This window comes from Magnolia sinica, chromosome 4, assembly GCF_029962835.1.
Source record: "Magnolia sinica isolate HGM2019 chromosome 4, MsV1, whole genome shotgun sequence".
Classification (NCBI taxonomy): Eukaryota; Viridiplantae; Streptophyta; class Magnoliopsida; order Magnoliales; family Magnoliaceae; genus Magnolia; species Magnolia sinica.
In genome coordinates, this window is record NC_080576.1 from 14306929 (window position 1) to 14330358 (window position 23430).

General features: G+C 39.4%; 1 protein-coding gene across 1 annotated transcript; it reads right to left on the reverse strand.

The window, feature by feature from the left end:
- Positions 1-232: 232 nt before the first annotated feature.
- On the reverse strand, positions 233-8409 carry LOC131242525 (beta-1,3-galactosyltransferase 7-like). Its single transcript, XM_058241223.1, has 11 exons — positions 8093-8409; positions 7592-7688; positions 7416-7474; positions 7116-7321; positions 5134-5197; positions 1975-2047; positions 1759-1879; positions 1512-1599; positions 1305-1430; positions 1099-1208; positions 233-1009 (listed from the first exon to the last, which is right to left on the reverse strand). Exons 1-11 carry the CDS (start codon positions 8182-8184, stop codon positions 861-863), a joined length of 1185 nt encoding a protein of 394 aa, XP_058097206.1. The 5' UTR covers positions 8185-8409; the 3' UTR covers positions 233-860.
- Between the last annotated feature and the right edge of the window lie 15021 nt (positions 8410-23430).

Genomic DNA, 23430 nt, shown 5'->3' on the forward strand with positions numbered 1-23430 from the left:
ACCTTTGATGTCAACCTTCTATCATGTGGTCCCACCTTCACTGTCCACCATCTATCACGTGGGGCACACTTTAATGTGAGACAGCCATCATATGGGGCCAACCTTTAACGTGACAGCGCATTATGTGAGCCCAACTTGATGTGGAGCCTCACCTTCAATATGAGTTACTCATCATGTAGGTCCACCTTAGAGAGATTCCAAAGAGAAAAGAGGAGGGTAAGTTGAGAATTACTTAAAAGGATCAAGGATAAACTTATCCAAAATTTTATATAAAAAAGTGTCTACCAGCTTAAGCTAAATAAAGTCTAAAAGAAAAGATGACCTCGTCGTCACATATCTTTTGAGAGCTTTTTGAGTAGTTTATAAAAGAATATTGAAGGTGCCCTAAAATCTTAGATTTATCCCACAGTCCATTTCGAAAATAATAGCTTATTTTTTTTTAAAGAATAAGCAAATAGGCTATTGTTATTAGAGATACCAAACGGCCCCTTCATCTTACACCTAACAGTCAGAGACACCGCCAGCCACTAGCCCAAAGAATCAATTTCTCACTGTATACTGAAAATGCCCTCAAAACCCAACAAAAGCTAAATACAGAAACACCCACCTCTAAAATCTACACATCTCATCAAAGCAATCCACCATCTTGAAACTCATCTTCATGCTCAAGCATTCAGGTCCGCTTTTCCAATGTCTCTCCAAAAAACAAACAGGCATGGTTTCCTGATAAGATTCATAACGAGGCTTTTCTGTTTAAATTCACACTCGCCACCTTTGTTTCTCAAGAGATTTCGTCACTTTCGCTAGGCCTTGGAGAAAACCCTCCAATCAAACCATTAACAACCCTTCATCTCGTTTCTTCAGAACAAAGCACTCCAAACAGCTCCATCTCCCTCACCACACCTTGCATGAACATCCTTTATCTTCTCCACCGATTTGCAGATGCCACTGCAACTCCAATCAAAGGATGCAATACACACATTCCCTGCTTGTGCCTTCCACTCACAATCTGTAGAATGACAAGAAACAAATGACTCCACAGTAAGCATAGCAGTTTTCTTATTTCAAAAGACAGGAACCAAAGGAATTTCCTCTTACCAGGCGGAGTTCCGCAACACATGTTCCGATCATCAATTTGTTCGACTTCCAATCCAATAAACCAAGCACCAAGCGACACATCTTCATTCGCGTACTTGTGTAAAATCGGCCTGTAACCACAACCCCCAGCACGAATTATCAGCACATTTTGTCAGAAATGGACCATATATAAATCATATAACAGAAACTAGCACATTATATCTTACCGATTGATTGATATGTATGTAGCCAAATCTTTTGAGATAGCATAAATCTGCCCAGTTGCATGCCGGAAGTATTTGTTACCTTCCTCTCCAAATTTCCAGTATTCAGGTTCATGGTACTTGACATTCCTACAAATAAACTATACATTAGAATTGCAAATACTAGAAAATGTCAGCTCAAGGAAACTGTTCACATGAGAAGATGATTACTTTTGTGCAAGAACTGGTCCAGATTTCATACACCCTATGTACACTCTGGGCTTTGACCTGTGTCTGGCAAGAGTTGCAGCTAGCATACCTGCGTTGCAGACCCAAAACAGTTCAATGGAATTTACTTTTTGTTGGCTGAAAAATGGAAAACTGAAAACCCACCCCATTTGGACTTCATTTTCTTCACAGACTCATATTTCTGCTAAGTTCAAAATGAAGTGTACTTTCAAATACCGAACCGACATACCTAAATTGACATGAACATCATCATCCACCTTGACGTAGAACTCCGCATCCCATTTGGCAACTGCAGTAGAGAAAAAGATCTTTGTTTTTGCAGATAATTCATGATACCCTTCAACATGCTCCTACAAGAAAGACAACAAAGGGATTAAATACACTTCGAACCTCATAATATCATAAATCTCAGATTTCAACTCAATTTGAAGGAAAAATGTCTGACCAGCCTAAGAAAGTCATTGTGCTGAGCCTCTTCTGAATCGATTGCCCGATCTAAAATGCTGCTGGATGTAGCACTGCATGAAACAATTGAGAATCTCGTTCAGTTCCCACTTCTAAAAACCATCTTGATCCTTTACTGCCATCTTAGAAGGCTCAGGAGAGAGCATATGAGAGATGCATGGTATTTAACCACTCTTCACAAAATAAAACCATGACTAAAAAGGGCATTGTAACATCCACATACATAATTAGGGGCGTAGGCATGTCCAAGCCCAGCCTGTAAGCTAGATACTCCCCAGGCCTAGCCCCACCAGCTAGCCAAGGGGTCAGGTCCATGACTGGTTCAGGCAGCTAAACAAGTACCCTGTCAGATACATGAGCTAAGTCAGGCTACATCAGCCATTTTTCTAGGCATTTATAACTGCAACTGCTCAAGCCCAAACTACACCGATTTAGCTGCCAGGCCTGAAAACTAATGCTCATGCCTGACCCATTTAGGCTTAGCCCAAATTGAGCTGGGCCAGGCCACCCCAGCACACTTTCACCCTTACACATAATGACAAGAAATTGGAAGCTCCAACAAGAAGAAAGATACAGAATCAGGAACACCATGACAAGCCAAAATACAGAGTTCAGTTTTTTCTTTTTTAACGGAAAATACAAGGTTCGGTTAGCTTCAAAGATCATTTCTTCTTTTATATTGCAGCCATCAGGCTACATCTCTTGAAATCATATCTCTTGAATTTATGTTTATTTAGCTGTAGTTTTCATCTCAAATCCGGAATGATGGATCTTATCCAAATACAAGATCAAAGGTTCAACATCTCAATTTTGGGAATTATCAAAATAGAAGTATTTTCTGGGTCTATTTATATCAAATATATCGGTTAACTTATCAACGCTGTGTTTGACATATTTTGTAGCAAAAGTTAACCTTTTCTCTCATATGAAAACATCTTATTCCATTATAAAGTTAGCAACTTGATGAGAATCAATTTTTGAAAATTTTACTAAGTTCCCTTTAGAAGTGTTCAAAACATGTTACAATTTACAAGTTCTAGTCCCACATTGAAAATGGATGAGGAATGTAACACCCATTTAAAGGATTTCATTTCCATGAAATCATGTTCAAGAACACCAAATGAGAACAGTAACAAGGGGTTCTTCACGCCGCTCGTGCATGTGTGCCAAAGACTTGGCCCTTGGGCACAAAGCACTTGATGCAGCTTTCACTTCGCACACATTCATCATCTCAAGGTGCCCTAAACTTTTCCCTAACTGGCGTGCTACACGCAAGTGGCAGTTAGATGGTCTGTAGGGTGGTGTTGGTTACGTGGTCCTGAGGATGTGTCAAGATGACTGGATTGTTGGAACGGTTGCCTGGGTGAGAAGGGGGTGCCTTGAACAATCACATGACTACTAAGAACAGGCACAATACCTATTGCAAAAGACAATAAAACCTCTACATAAGGAGGGTCCATTGAACAATGATATAACTATTCAAAATAGGTACAGGACCCATTGCACACACCAAAACCTCTGAATAAGGAGGGTCCTATGAGGGGTTTTGTACATTCCAGCATTTGGCTTTTCTCTACAACTTCTCTTTCACAAAACTCTATCTAGAAGCCTTCATTGTTCTGTATTTATTTCGTTGTCTTTAATTTGTTATCTTGCCACTACAGAGGTAGGAAATGGACTTACAGATACAGCTTCTGTTTACATTCATTGTTAAGAAGTATTTGGGGTCTCAATCAACCAACACAATTGAGTGGGAGATCAAAGACGGGTACCCTAAGCTTCATTGTATCCTAGGCATGGATTGTAGTAACCTAGTTGCACACTCGGATTTTGTCCATAGTGGGGGTCGATACTGCGTTAAGGAAAGTGACTTCGTAACGCACCTTGAAAGCCACTTTCCTTGTCAAATTTCCATTCCCCTGCCTTATTTCACTTCAATATTCTAGAGATTTTGCAATATGGATCAGCTATGGTGCATACAACATGAGTCTTGCAACCGTGCTAGCAACTGGCTTGGTCAGCTTTACTAAGAAATTGCCACGGGCCCAACCATGGTACATTTTTTATCCTCAAAATTTTAAAACTAAAAAAGAAAAAGAAAACAAACGGATCATTCAGAAAAAATCAAATAAAATTGAATCGTCAAAAACATTGAATAGATGCGTTGCAATAGAGCTCTTGGCAAAGGTAAGAGAATAATGGCACACTTGGTTGAGGGTTCGAGTACCCATAGGTGGTGAAATCCCACCATGGCGTGAGTGTGTGGTGGTGTGTGTGCGTGTGTTAAAAAAAAAAAAAAAAACCATCCATATGCTATTACACAGTCTACCAATGCAAGGATTGTTGAAACCTAAAGCATGCCTTTCCTTCATCAAGTAGGATAGATGCCCAATTGATTTCAATCAACCAAACACATAACTGTTGTCCTAGACCCAATCACAATCATCCATTTTAGAGGTAGATTACACCGTATGTAGCCATTGGAGGAGTAGTTGACCACTCTAACCTCTCCATTCATTTCTAATTTCAAACACAAACAACACGGCTAAAATAAAGATGTTTTTTTTCAGATTAATTTACAAATAAGGTTCTTCCATTTATTTAAAATTTATAAAATATTTTGTTCAGAAAAGAGGCAACATGTCCAGATTTGTCCATGAGGAGCTGCACTAGATCAAGTAACAAGAGAATGAAGTTCTTGAATACATGTCACATTGGGTTCCTACAGCTAGCAGTACCATTTAGAACTGTATAGGAATCATCCTTGGGAGAGACTCTCTGAATGATTGTACCAGGGAATTCTACCATACTCCGTGCAGCTACTACTGTCGATCCTAGAGAGCCTATCCAAAGGTTCATGCTAGATTTTACAAAGTGGGCGATAAGTTTTTGTATTTCTATGTCAAGCTCTTTGGTAACCATGATTCCTAGTAGTGATTCTCAGCATATTGCACATAAGAAATCCTTCCTATGCCAAGGAAGGCGTTATCCAAAAGTAAGCTTTGTATGGCTGATTCGTTCCCTCTCTGGATGTACGTTTTCATTTCACAAATAAATAAAACAGAGAGTGCAGTCCCATGAGAAGAGCAAAGTAACATTAAGGCTTGAGATTGCGGTCTTGGCATTAATTAAGATGTACCTGTGGCCAATCATGAACCGAACGACAATTCCCTTCTCTCGCTCGAGTTGTTGGAGCTTTTCTCCTAATTGAACCCAATAAAAAGCAGCTCCAAATATTAGTGAAGATCAATGCAAGGCTTTTAACAAATTAATAAGTTATAGACATCAATATGCCTGAGAATTCAAAATAATCAGTCAATATGACAATAAGATTTCTTACTAATCTAGATAAGCAGATTGTTACCTTAACTGGAGTAGCCCAAATTGCATAAAGTGCAAGACATTTCTCTTGAACTATGTGTATGCTAATAACATGTTCTTACTAAACTAGCTAAGTAGATTGTTATATTACCCAGAATAGCCAAAAGTTGCATAAAGTGCAAGACATTTCCCTTCAACTATGAGCATGCTATCCTGTTACCGATAAAAGAGAACTAGATTTGACATTGCAACCTATAAAGTCACAAGAATCAGTAATGATAATTAGTGTCCCTTGTGAACGGATGATAAATGAAATTGGAATAAAAGAAAAGGTGTAGTCTGTGGGGATTGCTCCATGAGATTTTAGGCCGATTGGATAATTTCATAACATCGACACAACATCAAGGAGTGCCTCCTTGTGTGGGAGAAGGTGATGTAAACCTTTAGCGACTCGAATTTTATGACGAATCTGAGAATTTCAAAGAACAAATCCAGGATTCATTAAAAGAAGTGTTTGAACATCCGATGAATAATGTATTGGGCGAAAATGCCATAATCCAAGAAGATACACGTGGTATGGTCCACCTGAGTTTTAGAATACCGTGATTTTTTGGTTAATTCTTTCATCCTGATAAGGCACATCGAATGAATGGAGATGGCATATAAAACACCGCCGTGGGTCCTACACAAAACTAATGATGGGCATTTCATCCCAACTGTTTCCTGTAGCGTGGGCTATCTAAGTTTTGGATAATCATGATTTTTGGGTTCAATGGTTAAAATGACACAGCGTAACTGAAGGATGGGGTTGGATCTCTTGAAAGTTCCACCACTAGCTCTTGGTTTGCAAAAGCAACCCCGGTAGGTACCTAGCACGGCTCTGCAACTCCCGAAAGCAGCACTCTAGATCAAGAGGTGTTAATGAATGCAATAAGATTAGGGACAATCTCCCACCAACATGGTGGTTCTTTCTTCCCTTGTTTTTTAGTTGGAAGATTTTCTTATATTAGGGAAACACATGTTTAGATTTGCAAATTTTTGCATTGAACGTTGTGTTCTTGACATACTGTTACAAACTTCTTTGTGGATGGATCAGTTTGTAAAAGTCCTGCTTGACAAAAGAAAAAAGAACATAGACTTACTAGAAAAGAAACACTTATAAAACAAACAAGAAACCCAACTAAATCCAAACAATTTATCTGAATAAATCTAAATTACCATAGGAACCCCATACAAACTATAACTAAAACCTGGGAAATAGCTGAAACATGCACCAATTATAGCAGAAACTTCTGCCACTTGTCATTCAAACTCGTACCAAATGCAAGTTGAAACCAGTTGCAAAGAAAATCCGTTTTTCATCTGATCATGTTTTCAACAATCAGTCGAAAAATGAAGAGCTGAGATGGGCAGTTGATACTTAAATGCTGCATAGGCATGCAGTAGTGAATTGAACAACCAAATTGCAGTTACCTTCCTTAGTAGTCATGTTGAATGACCAGGCTCCATGTCATAAAAACATTACTTCCATGTTGGAATTCAAACAAATACGACTACAATATGAGCTAAAATTGCTAAGGAAGGTAATCACAATTTGGTCATTTCTGCTCTACTGAACAAATTATAACAGAGTCCAATTCAATGGTGAGTCCAAACGCAGCTTAAAGAACGGAATGGATACTGGGGGACTACTTGCAGCCAACACTCATCGAATTGTCAGTTTTAAATGATCATACAGACATATCAATCATAAAGTAACTTACTTATTACATATTCTACTGAGAAGGTTGGAAAATCAACCTTGAGGCATCCAAGTCTCTCTGACTGAATCCCGCCTCTTCCTGCTGCTAAAGGCGGTATTAATTCCAATCACAATGAATGCCTTCTTCCTCGTGGCCTCACGAGAGTCCGAGGCTACAGGAGAATTGCCAAGGCCCACCATCTCCTGAGAACTCCGAGCAGCAGCCAGCTCCATCTGAAGCGTGGAAATTGTCTTGTCCAAAGATCTGAAATTAAGCACAGAAATAAATTATTTTTCAAGAAATTGTAAGAATACATTAATAAATATCCGAAGAAATGGATGGAAAATCCGCTACTCACTGAATTGCTTCATGGGTCTTGAAAACCTCCCCCATAATATCTTTATCTTTCCCAAGAGTCTGATTTAAATAAAAAACAAGATTAAGGGAATCTGTGCAAGGCGAAAAATCATCGCCATAAAATTATATATATATAAAAAAAAAAAAACAAAAAAAAAAAACCAATGGCATACTAACCCTCTTCGTCTCACGTTCCTCAGAGACCACCAGTAGCTCCTGCTCTTTCCTCTGCCGCGAGATGATCTGATTATTCGATTCTGGTGGGGCCGATACCCTGCAATACAATCGAAAACATACTCAATCCAACGGTCGAAAATTTTGAAATCTTTATAACCTTACTATCAGTTTAAAAGAATGATTCTTAGGAGAAAAAACAAAGACTTGGCAATATTCATGAAAGAAATAAGAACATATCGTCAGGAAACCCTTCCCCTAATTTTATTTCAATTTCAGGAATCAAATGCAAAAGGGGGAAATCAACGTTTTTCTCTATGCACCAGAGAAACCAACGAATGCCAAAATTAGAAATAAATGTAAAATAAATAAATAAATAAATAAATAAGAAGAAGAAGAAGAAGATAAAATGCGAGAAAATTATTATAAAAAAAAAAACTAAAATTAAAATTTAAAAAAAAAAAAAAAAAACACACATGGATTTGAGGCGAGAGAGAGAGAAACCTGTTTGTAAACAGCATTCCGAGAGCGAAGCATAATATGCAGAGAATGAGAATCCATGTCGCCGATACTCTCTCGTTGTTCCGGCTCTTCATCTCTCTCTCTCTCTCTCTCTCTCTCTCTCTCTCTCTCTGGGATTTCAGCAGGTGAGGATAGATATATGGAAGGATCTCTCTCTCTCCCTCTCTATCTGTGGGATTTCAGCAGGTGAGGATATATATGGAGAGGGGAGGAAGAAGCGAAGGTGGGAGGTAAGTAGGGAGGTCTTTTCCGTCAAAACTGACGACTAAGCGGTGAAGAAGGCTACGGCAAAACACTGCCATCTTCGTAACGCCGTTATCTATCACTTCTTACCGTTAGTATGGTTGCTTTCGGGTTCGGATCCCTCTTTCAACAGCATCTGACACGTGGCTACTCGAGACTGACTGCCTTCTGTGTCTCGTCTTCACCTGGACTCCTGTCAACGAAACTTGCTCGCGTGAGATTTAAGTCTTTACCTCGCGTTTTACATTCTACCTTGTCATACGTGTAAAAGATCTAGTCCTTTCATAAGATTTTTCTTGTCAAAAACATGTATATTAATGAAAATCATATGATTTTAATTATCATTTAGGACGGTTGAATTAATATGATCAACGGTCTGAATTCAAAATACAACCTGACTCACTTGACAGTTGATCGGGTACCTTCGGGCCATGTAATGTGCACGATTGATTCGACCTAACAAATAGCCTGGATCTTGTACACATGTGCCACGTGGGTTGGGACGCAAAAACGACCGTTGATCTCACAGAAGGAGCTCCGTGACGGCTACTCCTCTGACTCACGACAGGAGCTCCTGACTTGAGTTTTATAGTTTGCGTTGAATTTTCCGGGACTCGGTTTGGTTTGGCCGTTTAAACGTGGAATGCACGTAGATTGGTAGGGTTGAAACGTTTTCACAGAACTGCGCTAAAGTACGTCGCGTAGATTTCTTCCGGTAGATCACTTTCGTTAAACGCCACGTGGGTGGAACTTTGATAAGATCCACACCCTCCATCAGGCACGCTGACTTTTATTCATTCTGGAACCGAAAAATCATTATCATTTAAATCTCATATAGGCCACACCATGAGGTATTAATCTTGGGATGAGACGCACACTTTTTGTTTTTATATGGTCCACCGTCCTGTTTATCTCCCATCTAACCCGTTAATCTGATGGAACTCATGGAGATGAAATAATTCTCCAATAATCATAGAATTCCAAATCTCAGTTGGGAGATGCCGTATGAAATTAGAGTTTGAAGGTATAATTTGGCAGGATAGCCCAAAGGAGTGTTGAATCATCCTGATTTTTATAATTAGTTCAAAAAATAGTTGTTCTACCTGATGGACAGTATGGATTTCGTGTACCTTAATTATTTTTCCTCACGTCAAAGAAAGTGGCCCCTGTAGGTATCTACCGCAAGGTACACAAGGTTTCCCGTTTTCAAATCGAAAGACTTCTATGCTAGTTTTGCAACGTTTAAAAACGGTGATGCCTGTTCAAACGTACCCATGGTATGATTTTACGGCAATCCAAACCATTCAAATCACCACTTCAAATGTGGATATGGATCATGACTAAAAAAATCCACCTATAAGTTAATATTGACCATCTGATTCTTCTCTTCAAATATTAACCACTTACTATTTTACTTTTAAACATCCCTTTGATAACCATTAATTGGATGCTTAGGGCTACCTGATCGGTTTGATTTTAGATATTGATCCATCAATAATTTGGATGGTCTTGGTAGCTGTACTGTACATCAACGCCACATGTGATGATGAGACACCACCACTTCTTCGATGGTGCAAACTATCATTGCAGCCTTACGCTATTTTAAATGTAGGTGATGGAATGAGGAATTTTGGGAAGAGGTTTGCTGGCATTGGTTTGCTACCATGTGCAAAGTCCCACCAAAAATAGCTGTGACCAGGTAGTTTTTAAATATTCCGTGAACGGCTTGGATTTCACTAACGTGTACCATGCTGCCACGTGTGAGTGTGATGAGCGAGTTTGAAAAGAAAGTACACTCGCACAGGTTTTCTGCGTTCTATGAGTATGATGAGCGAGTTTCAAAAAAAAAGTACACTCGCGCAGGTTTTCTCAGTTCCTGTAATTTCTCGCTTTGAGTCACATGCCTATTAGATGTCTGGACGAGGTAGGTCGGCTCGGGTTTCGGTTCGGGTCAATGAATCGGGTCCAAGTTGATAATTCGTCCTGTTATTTCCGGGTTTCCAGATTGACCCAAACTCTCCATTCTTCAGTACAGTGTAGTAGGATTTTACTCTCCAGTCGTGTGCAACGCAGCACGTGTGAGAGATGCAGACCATTCATTAAGTGGGTCCCAGCATGTTCCATGCCCATCCCGTCTCCTTGTGAGTGACCCAGGGAAAAAAGAAAGAGAGTTTTTTTAATAATTGGTCGATCCATGTGTGGCCTACTTAAGATTGGCACGTGCACTAATTTTCACAAGAGAAAACAGTGGACGCGGATTGCATACTGACACCGCCTGTAGCACTCTGTGGGCCCCACCATGATGTATGTGTGGCTATCCATTTTCAGGGCATGAAAGCAAAAATGAGATAGATCTAAATATAAAGTGGACTACATTACTGGAAATTGTGGTGAACATCAACCTCGGAAACTTCCCAGAAGCCATAAGAGTTTTGGATCAAGATTGATATTTGTGTTTTCCATTCATTTAAGTTTATGTGACATAATAAATAGGTTGGATGTCAAATAAGCATTATAGTCTATTTACACACATCATGGTATTTCCATTGAGATTATTAAGATTTTGCCACGTGTCAGCGCTACCTGTTAAATGATAGATAAAATACTACTCTTGTATTGAAGATATTTTTGCCACATCCTTAGGTAGCATATCACCTGGCAAAAGCAAAACAATAAAAAGTTATATGCACGTATGCAGATAAGACACTGTGACAAGTGACATATAATCTTAACACAAGTAGCACATGTGATCAAAGCAACATGCTTGACAAGTTTATAAGATCCATCAAAATAAGGATCCTATTGCAATTTGAATATGCCCAGTAAGTTCGTTGCAATGATAATGAAGATTCATGAAGCGGACTCTTATTAAAACAAAAGAAATCAAAAGGCGTCATGAGGAATTCGAGTACAAATTTTGCAACTTCTATGGATCTTTGTAGTCATGCTGGCGAGGAGATCATGAAAACAGTTTGATACTATAACCATCAAAGATCTCTTTGACCAGGCTGGAAAGATCGGAAAATAACTCTACACCATGATCACTAAGGATCCTAGACCAACAAGAAATTAAACTTAATGAGAGTTTGTCTCCTCCCAATCTATATAAGGAACACATGATGAAGAACTTGAGGCCCACATAAAATACAATCTCCCGTACACTATACAACGTTGCTTTATCTCAATTTATAGTTCTTTCACTTCTTTCCAATCCCACTAGAAAATGTCCAGAGTTTATGTCTCTAATTTAAATTGCTATTGTCTAGTGACAACGCTATAATATGCTTAAAAGTAGTATAAATTAATATCCACTCTACCGTCGTTGGATTCTAGATCAATCAAATCTTTACTTGGAAGATTAAACCACTAATTACATCTGTCTTGATTGTTTGTCCACACAAGCGATTATAAATATTTATTTTTTATTTCTCAACTTATTTTGTATATTGGTTAATTGTACTAAACTTCAAATACAAATCAATACAATTGACACCATATATTAGCTTTTTTGTTTTATTTCTTTTCCTCATTATTCTATTGAGAAATAAAATGCCTCTAATCACCAACTCGAAAGAAATGTCTTGAATGTAAGGTAAAACATTCCCATTCAAAAGGAGAAACCTCACCCCTTCTAAAATTACTTAATCACCTAGAATAATAAGTGATTGACGAAGGTGGCCAATCACGTAAATTCAATCTAAACCCGTTTATTTGGGCACCTAGGATAGGTTCAATCGAACCCAAGTTGAGTATATATAACTCTTGTACAACCGCATTATTCTAACCACACATATTTGATCGAATATAGGCATTTATTAATACAATTGTAACCTTGTGTTTAATTTAATAGTGAAAAAACAGTGGGTCATAGGAAATTTTTATCGGTAGACATTTAATAACCATTGTTTTCAAGAGGCATAGTCATCTGCCTCATTTTTAGGATAATACCTTGAAATAATAATCCAAAATTGATAGGCAGCTTTTATATATATATATATATATATATATATATATATATATATATATATATATATATATAGACACACACACACACACACACAACACCATCCATAAAGTAGGGAGGTCACTAAACCACGTGCGAAAACATATCACAGATCCTGCCAAATAAACGGCTCAGATCCTACGGAGAGAGAGAATTTTAACCAAGAAAGCCCCACACAAAAAGAGGTTAGGGAGCCGTCCATTTCCAAACAAGAGATGCAACGAAAATTCAGCAAATTGCCGAATCTAGGGAGAAAAATTAACAACACGCGCCGTTGAATTCTCTTTGAGAACTGATCACCTACCACTGGAGGAATGCTAACTTGTCGTGCAGCCCATCTTTCCCGCATGCATACCACTTCCGTGGCCCATCCGATCCATCCAAACCGTAGAAATCACCATAGAAGATTGCCCGTCTAGAAAATAAGGCTGATCAGCTCATTAGATGCAGATATTTCTATGTTTAGCCAAACCATCAGTTGTCCATTGATTCCAACAACATAGCCCAACTGATGAGTGGTACCGACCTGATTTTTTGTAGGTGATCTTCTCTTCTCTGTGGGGCCTATCATTTGAATGGGACGGATGTTCTACACGAAGGCATGTTGGTAGTTAAAATTAGGCTGCATGACAAGTTTGCAAACGTCCTAGTGTATCTGATTAGCTCTCGCTTTCTCCAACGATTAGGTGAAGAAATGATTGCGCTTTTGACATGCAACAATCAATCGGGAGACTGATTGCGACGCGGTTTGGCGAGTTACGCTGCCACTAGCGGGCTAGTGGTCGGTCCTCTGTGGGCCCCACCATGATATATGTGTTCTATCTACACCGTCCATCCATTTTTTGAAATCATTATAATACTATACACCATAATTGAGGCAGATCAAAATCTTTGGTGGACCACACCATGAAAAAACAGTAGTGATTGAATGTCTACCATTAAAAACCTCCTAGAGATCACTGTAATGTTTATTAACCTATTGTTAGATCATACAAACCTGGATGAAGGTAAAAAACAAATATCAGCCTGATTCAAAACTTTGTAATCCCAAGAAGCTTTTAATGGTGAGAGTTCAATCAATACTGTATGGCCACTTGAGATTCTTATCTACCTAGGTTTTCGGTTCATACCATAAAATTATCTGAAAAATGGATGGACGGCATGGATGAAATACATACATCATGTTGGAGACCACAGAGCACCGACCAGTAGCCAATCCGTGATTTGAGGGAGCTTGTACGGAAGAGTCAAAGAGGAGAGAGGATTGCTCGCGGCCTCGGCGCAGGGGTATCTCCGTGCCGGAAACGGATTGGCTACTCCCCCTGCCACCGGCTAATGGCCGGTGGTTGGTGCTCCGTCGGCCCCACCACGAAGTATGTGTTTCATTCATGCCGTCCATCTGTTTTTCTATATCATTTTAGGGTACGAGACGAAAACTGAGGTATATTTCAATCTCAAGTGGACCACATTACATGAAACAGTGTTGAATGAACGTCAACCATTAAAAACCTTCCTGGAGCCATAAAAGTTTTGGATCAAGCTCGTCTTTGTTTTTTCCCTTCATCTAGGGCTGTATGATCTAATCAACATATTGAATGTCAAATAAACAGTACAGTGGACCTTAGGAGGATTTTAATGGCGGATATCCCATCACTATTGTTATCCTGTGGTTTGGTTCACCTGAGAATTATATCCCTCCCATTTTTTAGATGAAGTCCTAAGATGATACGTAAAAATTGATGAACGGTGTGGATGAAACACATATATCATGGTGGGCCCACCGACCACCAGCCATCGGGCTAGTGGCAGGAGGAGTGGCCAATCCGCTCCCCTCTGTGCCTGGGCTGTGTGGGACCATAGAGATATCTCTGACAAATCCACTCCGTCCATCTGTTTCCAAGGACCACAATAGGGAAGTGTCCTATTTTAAAAATAAGGCAGATCCAAGACCTGTGCCGGGGGCTGTGTGGTTCCACAGAGATATATCCGTGCCTGGGTCACAGTCAATCCGAAAGCCATTAATCAGAGCCGTCCTTCTAGAGATACCAACATGGATGGTCCATGTTTAAAAAACCACATTTATATACAATAATATCCATCATTTCTATTCACTTTCCAGCACTTAATGTTGGCCGTTAACCTTTTTTTTTACTACTGTCGATTCGGAGTGATAAGATGAATAGGATCATTTGATGGCGGATGTTTGTTTTGACATATTTGCCATCTAAAATATAGGAAACTAGATGGACGGTCCCGATTGATTAGTCACTCTTCCAAGTGTGTCCTTGAGAGATAGACCTACCTTAGTAAGGTTCCAGAGAATTTACCCAATAATCTCATGTTATTTGTTACTCGGGTCTACTGTAATGGTTCATGTGGATGTACTTAGAAATTATACACGTGGATGTATGTAACGCAAATTAAACGTGGGCGGCTTGGGTGGATCCGGAGCCCTGACTGTGGGCAATCCTGATGTATGTGACTTACATCCACACCGTCCATCTGTTTTGAAAGCTTATTTTAAAGCATGATCCCAACAATAAAGCAGATCCAACACTAGTTATGGACCACAGCATAGGAAACAGTAGTGATTGAATATCCCCGTTAAAAAACTTCTTAGAGACCACCGGAATGTTTATTTTCCATCCAACATAATGATAAGGTCACAAATACCCGGAGAAGGGACTACAGGAATATCAGTTTGATCCCAAACTTTTGTGGCTCATAAGAAGTTTTTAATAGTCAATCACTACTTTTTCATGTAGTGTGGTCCACCTGAGATTTGGATCTACTTCATTTTTTGGATAATGCTTTAAAATAAGCTTTCAAAACGGATAGACGGCATAGATATAGGGCACATATATCACGGTTGGCCCTACACGAGGGATTCACCCACCCAAGCCGGGTCCAATTTAAACTCCCTGCGCCTGGGACCCACTGTAGGCAGACCATGACCCTAAGATGGGATTGATTGGGCGACTTATTAAGGGACATTCGTTTATTGATTTTAGACCATTGACCTTTTTTTTAACCGTCCCTTAGATGCCTACTGACAAGTTTACTCGGACAACAGGTTGGTTGGTCTACGACGAATCTGAAGTGGGGCCCAGCAGGACGGTTTCATTTTAAGTTACAGGTATGCCTTATGTACATATGGAGTAAGTGATAGGATGGATCAGCGTGTGACTTGATGTGGCCCAATCAAATCCCGCCCTCAGTCACTACAGATTCTACACCTGACCTGATGGGATTTGATTAGGTCACGGGCACATGACCGAGTCAAATCCTGCAATGGGTCACTATAGATCACCATTAAGCCCACCCACGTGGCAAGATTTGATTAGGTGTACTAAGTAGGGTTGTATACAAGCCAAGCCCGCTCGGCTCGATTTAGCGTGACTTGACTCGGTTTTGACAATGACTCGGGGCGAGTCAAGCTTCATATAAATCAGCTCGTTTTGAAAATAATTTGAGTTCAATCCTAGTGAACCTAGACTCGGCTTAACTTGATCTTAACTAAGCTCGAACTTCAAGAATGAACTCGGCTCAACTCGAGAATATATATATATATATATATATTTTCGAGTTGAGCTATATATAAATTATATTTAAAAATAAAAATAAAAAAGTTAAAACTTAAACTCTATTATATTTGTTTGTCTCTTTCTTATCATTTTTCTTACTTACTCAATCCGTGCACCCCCCCTCTCTTTCTCTCTTTCTCTCTCCACTTAGTCACTCTCTCAAGCTTAAATTAGCGTCTGTACGACGCGTCTCAACTGTACCGCCTGCACTCGCTCAAGCTCTCTCTATCTCTCAACACCAACAATAAGGTACCTTTATAAATCTTCTAGAATTATATATATATATATATATATATATATATATATATGAATATTTGATTTAAGAGTTGAGTTGGGTGCCAGGTTAGATCGAGTTAGGAATAGGCGTGATTCAACACAATGTAAGCTTGCATTGACTTGATCTACTAGCTCGCCTCAAACTCGATTCAAAAAGTTTAGCAAATAAGCCAAGCTCCAGTGGTAAGCTCGAGTTTGAGGAGAGCTCGGATGAGTCAAGCCAAGCTTGGCCCACCTCAACTTGGCTCGGCCCGATATACAGCCCTACAATGAAGTTATGGAGCCCACATAATGCATGTTTGAAAGTTATATGGTCGTTGTTCATTTTGAAACCTGGACGAATACCAAGTCAACAAGCAATCAGCCTCGAATACGATCACCCCAAGGTGGAGTTATGCTATGCCCCCTGCAGACGCAGACAGATTATGTTTGAATTAGTGCAGAGTGGTGAAAGATCCGAATTCAACAAACAATGGTCCACTAATAGAGAGTCAGGATTATTTAATAGGTTGAGCAATCATCGGTGGGTCCCACTATTTAGCGTTCAAAGTTGAGGTAGATGCCACGTGTACATGAAGGAAGAGTATCCCTATGGACCCTATCATCCTTACACTCCCTATCATATAACTTAATACAGGAGGTGGGCTCATCTTCCAATGATCCAGATCATTCATAAGGTGGGACCCATGTCAACGACTGTACAGGCGATGACCTAATGTTTTCCTCCATCAACCAAGGGAGATGACACCGGAGAGCAAGAAGAACCCTAATATGGTAGAGGGGCCACCGTGATGCATGTGCCTTGCATCCACGACGTCCATCCGTTTTGAAAGATCATTTTAGATCATGATTCCAACAATGAAACAGTTACAAATCTCAGTGGACCACACCACAGGAAACAGTGATGAATGACCATTAAAAACTTCTTGTGGGCCACAAAAGTTTTGGATCAAGCTGATATTTTTTGAGTCCCTTTATTCAGATCTTTGTGACCTTATCAACAGGTTGGATGGAAAATAAACATTCTGATGGCCCTCAAGAAGTTCTTAACAGCTTTATTCAATCACCACTTTTTCCTTTAGTGTGGTCCACCTAAGATTTCAATCCACTTCATTTTTGGGATCATTCCCACAAATGATCTTTCAAAATGGATGGATGGCATGGATGTAAGGTAAAAACATTAAGGTGGGTCCAGCCCTGTGTGACATGGGTCGAGTACAGCCCAATCATATCTTACGGAAACGGATTGGTTACTCCCCATGCCACCAGCCAACGGCTGGTTCTCGGTGCTCTATCGGACCCACCATGATGTATGTATTTCATCCATGCTGTACATCTATTTTTCTAGATCATTTTAGATTATAATACCAAAAATGAGGTATATCCCAATCTCAAGTGGAACACATTACAGGAAACAGTGTTGAATGAACGTCGACCATTAAAAACTTTTTGGGCATGCTGATCTTTGTTTTTTCCCTTCATTTGGGATGGTATGACCTAATCAACAGATTGGATGTCAAATAAAAAGTACAGTGTGCCTTAGGTGTATTTTAATGGTGGATATCCAATCACTACTGATTTCCCGTGGTGTGGTCCACCTGAGATTTATATCCCTCTCGTTTTTAGTATCAAGCCATTAAATGATCTGTAAAAATGGATGAACAGCGTGGATGAAACACATACACCATGGTGGGGCACACAGAGCACCGACCACCAGCCACCGGCCTAGTGGCAGGGGGAGTAGCCAATCCGTTTCCATATCTTACCACGTCAGGGCCTCACTGATACCCAACCGACACGCAGAAAAGTGACGTATCTAACGGGTCCACCTGAATACCAGCGGTAAGATGGATGGCTTATGTTTTACAAATAAAACATGTGAGATAATCCTATCCATTACTTTTTATTCAGTTTATCCCACTACATATTTCAGTGTTAATTGTTTTTGTTTTCCACCGTTACTTTAGTGGCCACCGGTTAGATGGATAGGATTGTCCAATATGAGTGACTTTTGAAACACAAACCATACATGCCAGGGCTTTTGCATATGGGTGTACATGATTTTCACATCACACCCTATCACGTGTCCTGTTGGAAAATTATAATTTTGAAAAATCATCTCCAATGTCAAGCAGTGCTGAAAGCTTTCTCAAAGCCCACCAATGGGTGATAATTCTACTAATTGGACGGTCCAGAATTGCGTCTTGTCCGGGTGGGGCTCATTGGAGGGATGGTACATAGCATTGAACCATTCAATGCCAGCACCAGTGATGAAGTCAGCGTCATCTCGGTCCATCCTAGGAAATAAAAGGCAACAGGGGATGGATCGAGATGATGCCAACTTCTTCAACGGTGCAGGATTAATTGTTTTGGGTCATGATATCTTAGATATGCTATTTATCTGACTAACAATTCTAATCATTATTTGTACAAGGATTTTAAGAAAGCTTTTAAGATAAATGGTTACATTTGTAGCATTAATGGTGCATATTTACATTGGCACATGCACAAGACTAAAAGATTAACGGTAGAACATCTGGCCATATAAGAGCCTGTTTGAGAGCCTGTTTGAGAGCCTGGATTTGGAAACCCTGGATTTGAAATCTTCCCAATGTATTTGGTACCTAGAGTGTGAATCAACTTTAATATAAAAGTACGTACGCATGGTATATTTACAAGGATTTAAATTTAATTATTAAAATAACTTTAATATCTCTAATTTGTGAGATATGTAATTTTTGACACAATGGTTATAATAAGCCTGCTGAAATATACGCTTTGCCCGAAAATAATGAAATTCCAAGTCTCAGATGGGCCACAAGCACAAGATCATGTTTGAGTGACTAACCAACAATTTTTATTCGTTGATTTACATGGACAAGGTTTGGAGAGTGCTGATATCATTAGTGGGTCATGTGCCTAATAGAATAATAGTGTATGGTGACACACATGTTACACCTGCAATTATTGAAATGATTTTAAGTGTAATCCAAGCTCTCATCATGGATTGCAAACCTCTTTAATTTAGGTGTAATCCAAGCTCTCACCGTTGATTGCAAACCCCTTAAAGAGGGGATTTGAAATCCCTGGATTTGAAACCCCTAGTTAACTTATGTTGTCAAACAACTAGGGGATTTAAAACCCCCTCAACTCCCCTCCGATCCACGGTGCCAGACGACCCCTAAGCTTTCTTTATCTTTGCTTCATTTGTTTCAATAGACAGCTAATATTCATCAATTTCAATAGAGAGGTAATGTTGCTGGAAAAGAAGAAGTTTACCATATAAGTGCTTGTCTTTAGGTGGAATTCAAAATAAGGGCTTATTTTTATTTTATTTTTTTGTTATTTTCAAATAAAGCCTAATATTTCAATATATGGACAAATCAGGCTAAGTGATGGATTTAACAAGCTTTTGAAAATGATAATTTAGTGTTTTGCTAGGAATGAATTTACTCTTGTTATCTTTCATGGAGAGCTGTTAAAGTAGGATGCATGTTGCATGCAACCCTTGTTTAATGAAGCCCATGTAACCCAGAGCTTTATGGTGCCCACCATAATGTTGGTGTGACATTTACTCCGTCCATTTTAATTTTGCTAGATCATTTTGAATGTGAGTCATATCTAAAACTCAAGTGGACCATACCACAAGAAACTGTAGGTTTGCCCGCCCACCATTGAAGCCTCACTAGGGCTATATAAGTTTATGATAGGATGATATTTGTGTTTTCCTCACATTCTAATGGGAATCGCCTTAAGGAGGATGACATATAAGGTGATTACCACCAAGATGTAAAATAATTAAAAATAACAGCCTAATTCAAAACTTCTGTGACCTCAATAAGGTTTCAACAAGCCTGCCTGAGTTTTGAATTTTCTTCATATGTAGACTCATGACTTAAATGAGCTAGTGTAATGGATGAAATAAGTTATATAACCCAAACATCACAATATTCCTCACGGGGTAAGTTTGATTACCTAAAGTAATAGTAAATACATTGCAAATATATAATAATTATTTTCTTGATAATTATCTCACCGTTGTTCCTATGGCTGATTTCACTCCTGCTTATTTCAACACTAAAATGGGGTTGCTGACAAATATAGGAGAAAAATTAACAACACGTGTCGTTGAATTATCTTTGATAACTAATCACCTGCAACCGGAGGAATGCTAACTTATAGTGCAGCCCATCTTTCCTGCATGTATGCCATTTCCGTGGCCCATCCGAGCCATCCAAACCGTAGAAATCACTATAGAAGATTGTCCCTCTAGAAAATAAGGCTGATCAGCTCATTAGATGCAGATATTTCTATGTTTAGTCAAACCATCAGTTGTCCATTGATTCCAACAACATAGTCTAACTGATGAGTGGTACCAGCCTGATTTTTGTGTCAAGTGATCTTCTCCGTGGGGCCTATCATTTGAATGGGACAGATTTTCTACATGAGAGGCATGCTGGTAGTAAAAATTAGCCTGCATGACAAGTATACATACGTCCAAGTGTATGTGATTAGCTCTCGTTTTCTCCAACGGTTAGGTGGAGAAATGATTGCTGGTTTGACATACAACCATCAATCACGAGAGTGATTAGGACGCGGGTTTGGCTAGTAACGCTGCCCATAGCCCGGTGGCTAGTGATTGGTGCTCTGTGGGCCCCACTATGGTATAAATGTCCTATCTACACCGTCCATCCATTTTTAGATATCATTTTAATTCATTACACCTTAATTGAGGCAGATCAAAATATTAGGTGGACCGCACCATGGAAAAACAGTAGTGATTGGATGTCTACCATTAAAAACCTCCTAGGTCCCACTGTAATGTTTATTTGACATCCAACCTGTAGATTATATCATGAAGACTTGTATGAAGGTAAAAATACAAATATCAGATTGATTCAAAACTTTTGTAGACCCGAGAATTTTTTAATGGTGAGAGTTCAATCAACACTGTGTGGCCCACTTCAAATGTGGATCTACCTCGGTTTTGGATTCGTATCATAAAATTATCTGAAAAAATGGTTGGACGGCATGGATAAAACACCTGCATTATGTTGGAGCCCAGAGAGCACCGACCAGTAGCCAATCCGTTTCCAGTGATTTGAGGGAGCTTGTACGGACGAGTCAAAGAGGAGAGCGGATTGCTTGTGATCTCGACACAGGGGTATCTCCGTGCCGGAAACGGGTTGGCTACTCCCCTTGCCATGGTGTTCGGTGCTCTGTCGGCCTCACCACGAAGAATGCGTTTTATCCGTGCCGTCCATCTATTTTTCTATATCATTTTAGGGTATGAACCTTTAAATGAGATATATTCAAATCTCCAATGGACCACATTACATGAAACAGTGTTGAATGAATGTCGACCATTAAAAACTTTTTGGGGCCAATAAAAGTTTTGGATCAATCTGATCTTTGTTTTTCCCCTTCATCTAGGTCTGTATGACCTAAGATGTCAAATAAATATGACAGCAAGCCTTAGGAGGATTTTTATGGTGGATATTCAATTACTATTGTTGTCCTGTGGTGTAGTCCACCAAATCTTTATATCCCTCTCATTTCTTGTAGGAGAAAATGACCACTGTAGACAAAACCTTTTACCCAGCGGTTTTTATGAAAGAATACAAACTTAAGTGACCAACTTAGACTAGCACGTGCGGACAGCGACTTTGAGGACGAAACTACCCCTCCTTTTCACTGCGAAGACGAGCGCTGACGCTCCTCCAACTGACAGTTGTACGAACGGCTTAAAAGAGATCAAAGTTACATGGCCCCACAACTATGTATTTATTATATCCACAACGTTCATCCATATTTCGAGATCATTTCGGAGCATTATCCAAAAAAAGGAAAATCATATCCAATGATCAACTGGGCCACACCACACAGAGCAGCGGAAAATTGATTTTCATCGTTAAAACTTTTGTAGGGCCCACCATAACATTTATTTTCCATCCAATCTATTCATAAGGCCACAAAGACCTGGATGAAGAGGAAAAACGATTTTCGTAATGATCCAAAACTTGTGGGGCCCCTAAAAGGGTTTCAACGGTAGACGTTCAAGTAGAATGGTAATGGTGTGTAGATAGGGATACGGATATAGCTACGGTTATAATCCGTAGCTATACCAGTAAGTCGGCATTCCACCGCAAGTTGCTGTCCCTATCGGCGATTAATCGTGAACCTTGCGATTCCACCCCCCGATCTATGGCTACGGATTATAACCGTAGCTATTACCGTAGCTATAGCCGTATCCCAACACGGCGATTAATAGTGAACCTTGCAATTCCACCCCCAATTTATGGCTACGGATTATAACCGTAGCTATAGCCTTATCCCAACACACTTTCTTTCTTTCTTTCTTTTTTTTTTTTTTTTTTTGTTTTTTTTTTTTCTTTTTTTTTTTTTGCATAGAGAATTTTATTCTACCTACATTTTTTTTCTAACACATATTTATATAAATATGTAAATATAAGCATATAAAAAAAATCTATTTTTGTTTCATTTCTTTCTTTATTCATATAATAAGAATATTTTCTAAACCAAAATTAGTTACTGACGTACCATATATAATTTTAGGGCTGAAAGTTGGGCGGGCTCAACCCGACCAACCTGTGACCGACCCGACATTGGGTTGGGCTTGGTCAAGATGTATCGAGTTTGGTCTTGGGGTTGGGCTATACAAACAGCTACTCAATAAAACTTGGGTTGGGCTTGGATTGAAGTCTTGGGAATCGCTAGGAAATGCATGGAAATGACCGTGAAATGAAGGAAAATGACCATGAAATGCATGTAAATGACTATGAAATGTATGGAAATGACCGTGAAATGAAATGGAATCGCTAGGATTGACTGTGAAATGCATGGAAATGACCATGAAGTGAAAGGAAATGACCGTGAAATGCATGAAAATGACCGTAAAATGAAATGGAATCGCCGGGATTGATCGTGAAATGCATGGAAATGACTGTGAAATGAAACGAAATCGCGGGATTGACCGTGAAATGCATGGAAATGACCGTGAAATGAAACGAAATCGCCGGGATTGCCCGTGAAATACATGGAAATGATCGTGAAGTGAAGGAAATTGACCGTGAAATGCATGGAAATGACCATGAATCAAAACGGAATCACCAGGATTGACCATGAAATGCATGGAAATGACCGTGAAGTGAAGGAAATTGACCATGAAATGCATGGAAATGACCGTGAATCAA

Bases quoted from the DNA above. Each gene is read 5' to 3' on its own strand.
- LOC131242525 (XM_058241223.1), bottom strand. From the start codon at position 8,184: ATGAAGAGCCGGAACAACGAGAGAGTATCGGCGACATGGATTCTCATT. The intron at 1,880-1,974 runs GTCAGACATTTT...TCTTTCTTGTAG, and splicing joins ACAATGACTTTCTTAGGCTG to GAGCATGTTGAAGGGTATCA. The intron at 1,600-1,758 runs GTATGTCGGTTC...TCTGCAACGCAG, and splicing joins TGATGTTCATGTCAATTTAG to GTATGCTAGCTGCAACTCTT.